Below are 14037 nucleotides of genomic sequence, written 5' to 3'. Positions count from 1 at the left end.
GTCCGTCAACCAGGTGGTTGTCAGACGATAACTCAAGAACGCTTGGGCCTAGGATCATGAAACTTCATAGGTACATTGATCATGACTCGCAGATGACCCCTATTGATTTTGAGGTCACTACGTCAAAGGTCAAGGTCACGGTGACCAGAAATAGTAAAATGGTTTTTAAATGATAACTCAAAAACGCATACGCCTAGGATCATGAAACTTCATGGGTAGATTGATCATGACTTGCAGATGACCCCTATTGATTTTGAGGTCACTAGGTCAAACGTCAAGGTCACGGTGACCCGAAATAGTAAAATGGTTTCCGGATGATAACTCAAGAACGCATACGCCTAGGATCATGAAACTTCATAGGTAGATTAATCATGACTCGCAGATGACACCTATTGATTTTGAGGTCACTAGGTCAAAGGTCAAGGTCACGGTGACGCGAAGTAGTAATATGGTTTTCGGATGATAACTCAAGAACGCTTATGCCTAGGATCATGACACTTCATAGGTACATTGATCGTGACCCGCAGATGACCCCTATAGATTTTCAGGTCACTAGGTCAAAGTTCAAGGTCACAGTGAAAAAAATCGTATTCACACAATGGCTGCCACTACAACGGACAGCCCATATGGGGGGCATGCATGTTTTACAAACAGCCCTTGTTGATTGAGTATAGCTTAAATCTGATCAGGTTAGATTTTCCTGGGATATTTGAATCATTAAGCAGTCCTGGTCTAAAACCTGTTTTGGACATTTGAAATCATCCTTAATCATCAGTAACCTCTTACTAAGATTATGTCTGATTTGTTTACGTAACAGTTTATCTACGTAATGACACTGCTGGACATCTTGATATTGAATTTAAGAGTTGAAACTTAGATTAATGCATGATGTTACAATGTATATGGGTAGTGCTCTGTGAAAAAGGGGTTTAATGCATTTGCATAGTGTTGGCCCAGATAAGTCTGTGCTAAAAAAACGACACTTTCCACCGAAACTGGATAATTGCTAAGAAGAGACTTATCAGGGCTTTTTTTGGCCTGATTTTATAGCCTAAATAAGGCTATATTCCCAATCGCAAAAAGTATGCTTTTTTCCCAAAATTTGCTAAAAAATTCCCAATTGAGAAAAAAATGCTAATGACATCGGCTGTTTCGCTTTTAAACAATGCGTAGTCCGATCCGGTCTCGTACGGTGTTTAGACTATACATTGATTTGGATAACGTCAACATTATTCGTGTGCATGATATTCTCCGTATGTGGAGGCGGTTCTTATATTTGCGATGAAATTTAAGCATTTTGTGATTCGACTGAATGGAAAACAAAGATGTCGCGCAAGTCGAAATATTTGGCGGCAAAACGAAAAACTGTTGATTTTTTTAAGCAAGCGCCATTAAATAAACAAACATTGTCACGAAGTACAAGTCTTCCCATTGAAACTCCTTCCATTGTTAATGATAGTAATTTAATAACAAGTGACTCTTTTGCATCGTCATAGATGATTTCGGAAAGCAAATTGAAAGCAGTAGTTCTCCAGAAGAAGATGAAGCGCCTGCTAATTATAGGTGCCTGATGTGACTGAAGACTTTGTGTGAGCTTACTATTTCGAAAACTGTTGATCATGATTGTGTTTGTGGTGTTTGTGATTAAAGATGCTGAACTCATTCATGTAGTTTTAAATCCCAATTTATTTTCCTAATGTCTTGAAAATACCGATAAAATTCCCAATTTCAAAGCCATGGGCTATCTTCCCAAAAAGCTGAAAAAAAGCCCTGGACTTTCTTTAAATAGAAAATATCATAAAAGCGGAAAGTGTCGTCCCTGATTAGCCTGTGCAGTTTAAAGTGTCATTCCACATTAGCCTGTAATCTTGGATGACACTTAACACACATGCATTAAACCCCCTTTTCACTGAGCACGGCTCATATTCAAAAGCCAACATGATAAACAGTGCTGTACTCCCTTCATATTTCAGCGTGAGTTGAATGCGGTGCCGGGTAAGACCCTGTTTGAGAAACTCAGCCACGCCCAAACACGTCTGCAGATGTCGGTGAACCAGTTCATGGACAGTGAGTCAGACAAGTCTTCCCTCGAGACAAAAGCCAGTGGCATAAAACAGGTGCTTTCTTACCTCAGAGATTAGATTGTTGTGTATATGAAGTTCAGAATGGGAATAACTCATGATAATTTTTATATTGCATATTGTTTTTGCCCTGTCTGTTAGTTTGTTTGTTTGTGTCAAACTTTAACATTGGCCATAACTTTTGCAATATTGAAGATAGCAACTTGATATTTGGCATGCATGTGTATCTCATGGAGCTGCACATTTTGAGTTGTGAAAGGTCAAGGTCATCCTTCAAGGTCAAAGGTCAAATTTTGCAATATTGAAGGTAGTAACTTGATATTTGACATGCATGTGTATCTCATGGAGCTACACATTTTGAGTGGTGAAAGGTCAAATGTCAAATAATGGGGGAACATAGTGTTTCACAAACACATCTTGTTTGCATATTTAATAACATGATTTGATCCCAAATGTTTATCATGCGATTCTCCCTATCTTTCAGAGATGCTGCAGTAGAAGTCTTTGCAAAAATATGAATGTGTGAAAATCCCTCTTTTTCATGCTCAACCATGTCTGATCTTCTCTGAAAATGTGTATTTTAGCCTGACTCTTTTAGTTATGAAAGCATACCTAAATTGACTGACCTATAAAATAAGAACAAAACACAATTGATAAGAGCTGAGTTCTGGGAGATCTTGACTTAATATATGTGTTTAAAGTGTCATTCCACATTAGCCTGAGCAGTCTGCACTGGATAATCTGGGATGACACTTTCTCCTTGTATGGAATTATTAGTTTAAATGAAGTCTCGTAACGAAAATCCAGACTAAGTTACAAATGTCTTCCCATACTGCACAGGCTAATCTGGGAAAGCACTTTATGCCCATGCATTAACTCTTTCCCTCTCAGAAGTAAAGTGAAAAAGGCTATGTGCAAACAGCATAAAACCAGAACAGCCTGCAAGCAACTTGCAGTCTGTTCAGGTTTTATGCTGTTTGCTGCTCATCAGTATCTTAGGGTTGGAAATGAAGCTTTTTAAACTTGGATCTAGTAAGAAAAGTCTTAAGTTATATTTAACTTTCTAAGGGACTACAAATGCGTAAAATACGTAACTTGTAAAGGCTTATGCTCAGTTATCCCAGAACGAGGCTTACATGCATCTGTGTTCTTTTCAGCTTTTGGAGAAAAAAGAGGGTCTTTTCCGCAAGAACATGATGGGCAAAAGAGTGAACTTTGCTGCTCGCTCTGTCATCTCCCCGGACCCCAACATCAACACAAACGAGATCGGCATACCCATGGTATTCGCCAAGGTCCTCACCTACCCCCAGCCCGTCACACCCTGGAATGTACATGAGCTTAGACAGGCGGTAATCAACGGCCCGGACAAATACCCAGGGTATGTGGCTGTTAAATAAGAGCTGAGCATGAAACTCTTGTGACTCTTAAATATTTCTTTATGAAATACAATAGTAATGATAAGTAAGGAACAAATTCAAACCTCCAAATGTATGGAGTAATTTGTTTATGCCCCCAGTATGTGGCATATAACAGCCGGACTGTCCATCCGTCTGTCAGTCTGGCAATCTGTTTTCCGGAGTTTTTACGCAACACTTTCAGATATGTAGCTGATTTTTAGTTTGTGAGTCTACCTACATGACTTTCAGATGACTTGTGAGTTTCATTGAAGTCCATTGGTTTTTGACAAAGTTATGGACTTTTCTCTTAAATACACATGTAGCTGCTGTGCTGTTTCAAAGGGCAGTAGGGGTCAATGTGTTTCACAAAAACAGGTCTTGTTAAAATGTATTTTATACAGTGTTCACTTGGCTTTAAGAAAGGTGAGGTTTATTTTATTTTATTGATATCAGAAAGGTGAGGTTTATTTTATTTTATTGAATATGTGATCATTTAAATTTTCACCTAAACTATTTGCAGGATTATAAAGGCATCAAACAGGCTGTTTTAACAGTTAACCACTATCAATGCCCAACAACCACTATCAATGCCCAACAAGTTTAAATCTAATTGCCAACAATAATAACATGTGAAAAACTGCTTAGCGTAGTGACCCCCCAAATCACTTAGTCTCTACTGATACATGTATCTGTTTTTATCTGTTAATATCGCATAAAATCAGTCTGGCCAATGAACAAAGAACAATACCCACTGTAATTTTGTTATGCGAAAGTTTTTACACCAAATGTTGTTGAAGTTTACTTCAGTCAGATACAAAACAAATTTGTTGTGTTGTCTTAATTCCAGCAAATCACTGCTTTAATGTTATAATCATTCATTTTCATATTACTCAAAAAAAGTTTGTTTATTCAATATTAAAACTGAAAGAATTGTCTTGCAATTATGTTTTTGCATAGTGCTACTCACGTTGTCGAGGAGAATGGTCGAGTGACTCGTCTGCTGCCCCACAAGGCCATCCAGCGAGAGGCTCTTGCTAACTCTCTACTGACCCCCAGCGAGCAGGATATCTCCAAGCCAATCACTGGCACCAAGAAGGTGGGTCTGTATAGACAAACTGTTAAGTCTTCAAATCTTTCTATGCTACAATGTCCGGTTATCTTCACTGACTTTGTAGAGTTTATGTTGCAAAGAGAGTCTTGAATTTATTTCTTGCCACAAAGAACCATGTATCTCTACTTTTGATAGTGCGTCTTCAAACTGTGAACCAGTCCCTGAATATAACTACATAAATGCCATTACCTAAAAAAGCTAAATCTACTTCACTGTAATTAACTGGCACCAAGAAGGTGGGTCTGTATAGACAAACTGTGAAGTCTTCAAATCTTTCTATGCTAAAATGTCTGGTTATCTTCACTGACTTTGTAGAGTTTATGTTACTAAGAGAGTCTTGAATTTATTTCTTGCCACAAAGTACCATGTATCTCTACTTTTGATGGCTCAAACTTTATAATAGTGGGTCTTCAAACTGTGAACCAGTCCCTGAATATATCTGCATAAACGCCATTACCTAAAAAAGCTAAATCTACTTCACTGTAATTTACAAAATGTTGCCAATGCTTATTTTGGCTAAATGACAGCCATTTTCTAGTTCCAAAATGTTGAATCAGCTGGCAGATATCAATATTGCAACTCTTAGGATAAAGATATGAATAAAAAATATATTTAGAATAATATGAAGAAGAATTGTAGTGTTTTCAATGACGTAAAAGGTCATGTTTAAGAATAGGTTCAGATAAAAAAGATTGAGATACATATTCTCCTTATTTGATGAGGAAAGTATCTAATATTTACTTCAGTTTTCTATTAAAATGCCCACACAGAGTGCGAGGCATTTAGGATTGCTCTTTTAGTATGTACGTACGTCAGTTAGCTTATGTTTTGAACCTCTTTAACTACTGACTGTATTTTGCTCAAACCTTCATAGTTAATGTCTAGATGATTTTAAAGAAAGGCTTTTTGGCTGAATGTGTAGATGACTATTTTGGAAGAAATTTTGATTGCCACCAGTGTTGGGCTTTTGTCATTTTTTCCGATGTCGAATATGAATTGGCTTGTCTGTGTCCTAGATTGCTAGAATGCGTTGTGGGGGCGACAGTGTCTGTGACACATTTCAAGTTTATATGTGTTTATTATTTTTATGGGAATACTTTTCCAGGTATTGCGACACCTGAAGAATGGAGATGTATTGCTGATCAATCGCCAGCCAACCCTGCACAGACCCAGTATTCAGGCACATAAGGTAGTCTTCCATGAAACAGTGTTCAACTGCTTTGTGGTGTTCTTAATATTCTTGCATACTTTAAAGGTGTCTGGATGAATTTGACTTGTTTGTAGAAATGATTTAATCGAGTGCACTGGCATTGTCCCATATCAAATGGCTGTACCCCTTGTAGACTTGTTAGCAGGATTACTGGAATTGTTTAAGATAGGCATCCTACTCTGGAGATATGTCTTATTATACTTAATTCCTGTCTAATGTAAAGGACAAGGGAGGATTGAGTTTGCTATCGAACCTTCTTACTATACTTAACTCCTGTCTAATGTAAAGGACAAGGGAGGATTGAGTTTGCTATCAAACCTGCAACCCTGAGTTCAGGCACCAGTTGGTCACAAATGCACAATGATTTGCTTATTTATATTAGCTTGCACATTGTGTAGATCAGATTCTTGTCAACATCTGCAGTTTACAATTTCTATCCTTTTTCAATAAACATTATGGTTTATATTAGACAACACCTTATTTGAATATGTACAGGTTGATACTTGATTATGAAAGCGAGAGTTTGTCTGGGGATTGATAAGAATAGAGACCTGTCCCTGAATAGCTTCAAATAATCTTATTTCATGAGATTTGTATACCCCCACAAACGAAATCCAAGTAGTTTTCATCCGATCTTCACCAATCTTGGTCAGAAGTTGTATCTAGATGATGTCTAGGCCAAGTTCGAACATGGGCCTTGCTGGGTCAAAAACTAGGTCACGGGGTCACTTAGCGCGTTTTAAACATTCAGCATGTTGTCCGCTCTCTAATTCAAGTAGTTTTTATCTGATCTTCACCAAACTTGGTCAGAAGTTGTATCTAGGTGATCTTAAGGCCAAGTTCGAACAAGGGCCTTGCCAGGTCAAAAACAAGGTCACAGGGTCACTTAGTGCGTTTTTTAACATTCAGCATGGTGTCCTCTCTTATTCAAGTAGTTTTCATCCCATCTATACCAAACTTGGTCAGAAGTTTTATCTAGATGATCTGAAGGCCAAGTTCGAACATGGGCCATGCCAGATCAAAAACTAGGTCACAGGGTCACTTAGTACGATTTAAACATTGAGCATGGTGTCTGCTCTCTATTTCAAGTAGTTTAAATCCGATCTTCACCACACTTGGTCAAAAGTTGTAACTAGATGATGTAAAGGCCAAGTTCGAACATGGGCCATGCGGGGTCAAAAACAAGGTCACGGGGTCACTTAATGTGTTTTAAACCTCGCCATGTTGTCTGCTCTCTAATTCAAGTAGTTTTTATCTAATCTTCACCAAACTTGGTCAGAAGTTGTATCTTGATAATGTCTAGGGCAAGTTTGAATACGGGTCATGCCGGGTCAAAACAGGGTCACTTAGTGCGTTTTAAACATCACAATGTTGTCCGCTCTCGAATTCAAGTAGTTTTCATCCAATCTTCACCAAACTTGGTCAGAAGTTGTATCTAGATGATGTCTAGGTCAAGTTTGAATATGGGTCATGCCGGGTCAAAAACTAGGTCACAGGGTATCTTAGTGCGTTTTAAACCTCACCATTTTTTCTGCTCTCTAATTCAAGTAGTTTTCATCCAATCCTCACCAAACTTCGTCACAAATTTTATCTAAATGATCTCTAGCACAAGTTTGAACATGGGCCATGCCGTGCCTAAAAATAGGTCACGGGGTCACTTAGTGCGTTTTTTAACATTCAGCATGGTGTCCTCTCTTATTCAAGTAGTTTTCATCCCATCTATACCAAACTTGGTCAGAAGTTTTATCTAGATGATCTGAAGGCCAAGTTCGAACATGGGCCATGCCAGATCAAAAACTAGGTCACAGGGTCACTTAGTACGTTTTACACATTGAGCATGGTGTCCGCTCTCTATTTCAAGTAGTTTAAATCCGATCTTCACCACACTTGGTCAGAAGTTGTAACTAGATGATGTAAAGGTCAAGTTCGAACATGGGCCATGCGGGGTCAAAAACAAGGTCACGGGGTCACTTAATGTGTTTTAAACCTCGCCATGTTGTCTGCTCTCTAATTCAAGTAGTTTTTATCTAATCTTCACCAAACTTGGTCAGAAGTTGTATCTTGATAATGTCTAGGGCAAGTTTGAATACGGGTCATGCCGGGTCAAAACAGGGTCACTTAGTGCGTTTTAAACATCACAATGTTGTCCGCTCTCGAATTCAAGTAGTTTTCATCCAATCTTCACCAAACTTGGTCAGAAGTTGTATCTAGATGATGTCTAGGTCAAGTTTGAATATGGGTCATGCTGGGTCAAAAACTAGGTCACAGGGTATCTTAGTGCGTTTTAAACCTCACCATTTTTTCTGCTCTCTAATTCAAGTAGTTTTCATCCAATCCTCACCAAACTTCGTCACAAATTTTATCTAAATGATCTCTAGGACAAGTTTGAACATGGGCCATGCCGTGCCTAAAAATAGGTCACGGGGTCACTTAGTGCGTTTTTTAACATTCAGCATGGTGTGCGCTCTCTAATTCAAGTAGTTTACATCCGATCTTCACCAAACTTGGTCAGAAGTTTTATGGAGATGGTCAAAAACTAGGTCAAGGGGTCACTTAGTGCGTTTTAAAAATTGAGCATGGTGTCCGCTGTTTTTTGTGAAGACGACATGCAAAATATTATGTGTCAATGCGGCATATGGAGGTATTCGTCACGTCTGTGACAAAGCTCTAGTTGGTGTTATACTAACAGTGGGACTTTTGTCTGGATTGAATGAAAAGATATGTTTGTATATCATGTAATTGACCCCAAAGTTGATGGATAATAAATAAAAACAATGCTTTATTGTTATGTTTGAACCAATAGCTCTCTATAGTATTTTGTTTTACAAGGGGAGATAATAACACTTGCGTCATTTTCCAGGCTCGAGTCCTCACAGGGGAGAAGACTCTGCGACTGCACTACTCCAACTGTAAGGCGTACAATGCTGACTTTGATGGTGATGAGATGAATGCACATTTCCCTCAGAACGAGATCGCCAGGGCAGAGGCTTATAACTTAGGTTGGTTTTGTTTGAAAGGATAAATAAGAACCATTAACTCTTTCAGGGCTGGAACCAAATTTTGAAGGCCTTTGCAAACAGTTTGGATCCAGATGAGACGCCACAGAACGTGGCGTCTCATCAGGATCCAAACTGTTTGCTATTCTGATAGTATTCTTTGAAAAAAATCAAAGAAATTGCTTATTCTAAAAATGCTGCAGACACTATTTAAGCAGACGATAAATTTCCCAGCATGCAAAGGGTTAACAGACTGGTGAGCTCTTTTCTTGGTGCAATAAGCAATGATAAAATGATGTTTAGCATTGAGGATGTATTTCTACACATGTTTAATTCACCATTAATTTACTTGTGCTTTTCAAATCTGTCATATAACTTAAATTGTGTATTTGTGGACAATCCTGCAGTGGTATCCTCATTGAGTTTTAATTAAGCAATTTTTTATATATACAATGTATTCAATGTTTTGGTATGAAATCAATGTTTTTTACCAATTTTATGAAAAAATGAGAAACACTATCATTCTTTGTCGAATTAAATCATTGTAAGCTTAAACCAGTCACAATTGAAATTTTTTGCTTATAAGAAATTTACTTTAGTGTTTGCTAAGGGGCATGTGGATATGAGCCTTGGGTTGGTACTCACATAAGCTTGTTAAAAATTATGTTAATTTTAAGTAGAAGTTCAGAAAAATGTTCTGATCACACGTTCTTAGTTAAATTCTGTAGTTTTTGCTTTTTTAAATAAGCAATTGAATATTAATAATTTATCCATATTTCTAGTTCAAGCCATTCAGATATTAAAAGACCTAAAAACGCAAATAGCAAGAAACTTAAGATTAATTTATTGCCGAAAGCTTCTTTCCCATCTCTATGAGAGTTTTGGGGCTATGGGTCCATATATGAGCCCTGTTCTTTGAACACTGGGCTTCATGCATTTGTGTAAAGTGGTGTCCAAGATTACCCCGTGAAGTCTGCATTTGGCTCATCAGGGATGACACTTTCAGCTTTTATTGAATTTCTTGTTTAAGGTAAGTCTCTTGTTAAATCCAGTCTAGGAAGAAAGTGTTGTCGCTCATTAGCCTGTGCGGAATGTATCTCTTTCAGTTTGCACAGACTTCCAGTACCTGGTGCCAAAGGACGGCACTCCCTTGGCCGGCCTCATCCAGGACCACATGGTGTCCGGGGTGGCCCTTACCATCAGGGGGCGCTTCTTCGACAGGTGGGATGATTTGTGCCGCTCAGTAGAAATTTCATGAGTTCAGAACTGCCAGCTTGACCCTTCACCAATCAGATACGCCATTGATGCGTTGGTAGTCCCTTAATATATCAAATTGAATTTAAGACCTTTCTTACTAGATTCCAGTCTTAAAGCCTTCATTTAAGATATTAGACCACTTTCATAGACAGCAAGTAGGGTGCTCCAAAAATATGAAAGTATCAGGATATTGTTCTCCAACCCTCCATTACATGATACTGGTTAGGTTAAAAGCTGTAAAAAAAATGGCTGAAACTAACAACATTTAGGACATTCTCAATGCCTTTAAAGTTTTTAATACAAGCTGCATTGAATATATATGCATATGCTGATAGAAGCCATCACCCGATATTGCATAATGCTGTCGGCACATCAACAATTTCGTTTGATTGCTATTTATTCTATAGTATGAAATCTGTTGATATCAGTATGCTTGATGCTAGAAAGTATTGCTTAAAAGTATTAAAGAATATTGGAATAAAAGTTTGTTCTGCATAACATTAGTGACAATCTGATAAAGTCGTGTTGTTACTAAACATATGAGCTGAACTCTGAGAAAACTTTTCATATTACATGTGCGTAAAGTGTTATTCCAGATTAGCCAGTGAAGTCAGCACAGTCTTATCAGGGACGACACTTTCCGCTTTTATGGTATTTTTAGCTCGGCGTTTTCATAGAAAACCTGAGGTATTGTCATAGCCAGCCCTACGTCCGCATCGTGCTAAGACCTTGACATTTTTTTAAGGTTTTGAAAATTGGCTTTAAAATCAGATTGCTTCCACCGACAACTTTGAAACTTCATAATTAGATGCACTTTGATGAGTTCTACACGCCACACCCATCTTTGGGTCACTAGGTCAAAGGTCAAGGTGACTGTGACCTTAAAAAAAAAAAAATCTGACAAGCTTTCATTTATTCAAAACTGCACCTGTAGCCGAGCGTGGTCCCCGTTATGGTGTGTTTGTTTAAAGGGAGTCTGTTCTTATATTAAATGTAGAAAAGGCCAAAAGTGTTGTCCCTGATTGGTCCATGCAAAGTGCACTGCTAATCTAGGAAACTTTATGCAAGAAGACCCTATGTATTTATTATGCATGAATGCATATTTTACCAGAGCTGCAGGCTTGAATTCACCAACGTTTTAAGTCTAAATTATAGACTCAGACTAAAGAATAGAATCAAAATATTAACCATCATTCTTGTCATTAAACAAACGTATTCAAAATAAACAGAACTACGAAAAGATCACTTTTCATTCATTTAATATTATTTGATATCTCTAGTAAATTGATTTTTATGTCCCCCATCACTATAGTGGGGGACATATTGTTTTTTCCCTGTCTGTAGGTTGGTTGGTTGGTTTGTTTGTTTGTCTGCTCCAACTTAAACATTTTGCCATAACTTTTGCAATATTGAAGATAGCAACTTCATATTTGACATGCATGTGTATCTCATAGAGCTGCACATTTTGAGTGGTGAAATGTCAAGGTCATCCTTCAAGGTCAAAGGTCAAAAAAACAAATCCAAGGGAAGTAATTAGCTTTGAAGGGAGATAATTATCTGAACCTTCCAAATGATAAACAAATCAAAATAAATCAAAGCGTCACAGAAGGGGACATAGTGTTTCTGACAAACACATTTCTTATTAAATGGGAAATATAAGTCTGAGTCTATAATTTAGACTTAAAACGTTGTTATTACATGCCCAAGGCTCATGTGGTAACTTTACCACTATCTGGTGTATTTCAGGCAAGACTACTGCAGGCTCGTTTATGGGGCCCTAGTAGATAAGCCTGGGCGCCTGAAGCTTTTGGCCCCCTCCATAGTCCGTCCGCGCAGGCTGTGGTCTGGCAAGCAGGTGCTCTCCACTGTCATCCTGAACATCATCCCTCCAGACAGACCGGCACTGTCACTGACCGGGAAGTCAAAAATACCCGCTAAGGTACTTAACTATGGGCGGAATTCACAAATAATATAAGTTAAGTTTAGTTAAAATTTCTAATTATTTAAGCTCTATTGCATCGAAAGCCTTAGGCTTATTGAAACACTTTCGAGTCCATTTCATGCCTAGAATCAGTACTTAATGTCTTTTGGGAAGATGAAAAGAAGCTCCCATATTGGGGATCAAACCAATGGTAGGCAGACACCATATCATTAAGGCACGGCAATCTCGAATCGACAAAATTGATTATACCGGTAATGTATTTATCCTTTATTCTTAAACATGGATTTTTCAGTACTAGAAGTATTTTGTTTAAAAACAACACCATTTAATTCCTTTCTGAATAGGAAAGATTATTTAAATGGATTAATACAACATATGTATGCTATATATTGTAGTTTAAACCCATGTTGCAATTTAAACAATCTTTCTGAGTAAGAAAGATTATTTAAATGGGTGAATAAAACATAGGTACACTTTTTTATTGCAGATATGGGTTAAAACCCCAGTGAACATGCCGGAGATCTTCCAGTATGGTATGTGTGAGAGTGACGTGGTGATACGGCATGGGGAGCTGCTCTGCGGTGTCCTAGATAAGGGCCACTATGGGCCCACGCCTTTCGGACTGGTCCACTGCTGTTATGAGGTAAGTGTGCATTTCCGAGGTTGGGATGGTTTAGGAAATGTCTGGTTCTAAAAGTGGGGAAACTGTAAATCTTGTTTTACAAAAGTGTAGATTTATGTGGTCAATTTGTGTGTGTGTGTTTGCTGTATTTTTGTCTCTTACATACTCCTAATATATAGGAAACAAAAGCCATGAGGCTCATTTCAATTACATAAAGTAATTCTATTTTACAACTGGATGATTGGTATCTTTCCAGTGTACTTTCTGCCAGATATTATTTATATTTGTTGATATATTATCTTTACAGTAAATGAAGTTGGTTGAAGATTTTCCCTGTATTGGCATGACAATTAATCTGATAGCGTTGCCAGAATAGCTCTTCTAAAGTGCTTAAATAACAAAAAAAATCAAGCGTCATAATTTTAGTGATTAAAAACAAGGTCTTTCAAAATATTTACCGTTTCCTCTACATACATTTACATACGACCAATTATTGTACCTTAGCTATTGCGGCTGTATGGCGGTGTGTATGCAGGGTAGGTGTTGACATTGTTAATTGCTTCCTATTGCACCCTGTTGTAGCTATATGGAGGGTAGGAGGCTAGACAGGTGTTGACATAAATTGTGTCTTGTTCTGAGAAAACTGGGCTTAATGCATGTGCGTAAAGTGTCGTCCAAGATTAGCCTGTGCAGTCTGCACAGGCTAATCAGGGACGACACTTTCCGCCTAAACTTGATTATCGGTAAGGAGGGACTTCCTTGAAACTAAAAATACCATAAAAGCGGAAAGTGTAGTCCCAGATAAGCCTATGCGGACTGCACAGGCTTATCTGGGACAACACTTTACGCACATGCATTATGCCCAGTTTGCTCAGAACTTGACTCAATTGTACACCATTGTACCTTTTTATAGCTGTATGGTGGGGCTGTGGCAGGTCAGGTTTTGACGTGTTTTGGACGTCTCTTCATGAATTTCCTGCAGCTACGAGGCTTTACTTTGGGGGTCAAGGACATCCTTGTAACCAAACAGGTAACATAGGCTTCACTCTGGGGGTCAAGGACATCCTTGTTACCAAACAGGTAACATAGGAAATATAATTTCTTTATTCCAGATGATAAAATAATAATTCATCAATTATTTCCCATTATATGTTTAGAATATATTTTCTGAGCATGTTTATTAACAAATACAATGTATTACTATGTAAATATCATCCTATCCTATCAGGATTTTTGTTAAAAATATTTTGTTTTTGTTCATATTTTGTTTTAGAAAATTTTGTTTTTGTTTGATATGTTTAGAATATATTTTCTTAGCATGTTTATTAACAAATACAATGTATTACTATGTAAATATCATCCTATCCTATCAGGATTTTTTAGGGCACAACTTACTAGTACTTAAAATAAGTCTGAAATCA

The 14037-nt window shown here is 37.8% G+C and overlaps 1 protein-coding gene across 10 annotated transcripts in view; it reads left to right on the top strand.

Moving 5' to 3' along the window:
• LOC127849614 (DNA-directed RNA polymerase I subunit RPA1-like) overlaps positions 1 to 14037 on the top strand; it is a 110272-nt gene that overhangs the window by 59923 nt on the left and 36312 nt on the right. For all 10 annotated transcript variants that reach the window (XM_052382352.1, XM_052382349.1, XM_052382345.1 and 7 more), the window contains 9 exons: positions 1974 to 2117; positions 3239 to 3459; positions 4436 to 4574; positions 5695 to 5778; positions 8660 to 8798; positions 9902 to 10016; positions 11799 to 11991; positions 12482 to 12637; positions 13530 to 13646. In XM_052382352.1, the coding sequence (XP_052238312.1) occupies positions 1974 to 2117; positions 3239 to 3459; positions 4436 to 4574; positions 5695 to 5778; positions 8660 to 8798; positions 9902 to 10016; positions 11799 to 11991; positions 12482 to 12637; positions 13530 to 13646 (1308 nt within the window). The remainder of the gene's footprint in view (positions 1 to 1973; positions 2118 to 3238; positions 3460 to 4435; positions 4575 to 5694; positions 5779 to 8659; positions 8799 to 9901; positions 10017 to 11798; positions 11992 to 12481; positions 12638 to 13529; positions 13647 to 14037) is intronic.

Source organism: Dreissena polymorpha, chromosome 11 (genome assembly GCF_020536995.1).
Source record: "Dreissena polymorpha isolate Duluth1 chromosome 11, UMN_Dpol_1.0, whole genome shotgun sequence".
Lineage (NCBI taxonomy): Eukaryota > Metazoa > Mollusca > Bivalvia > Myida > Dreissenidae > Dreissena > Dreissena polymorpha.
Note: the sequence above shows the minus strand (reverse complement) of the source record. Positions and strands in the feature narration are given on the sequence as shown.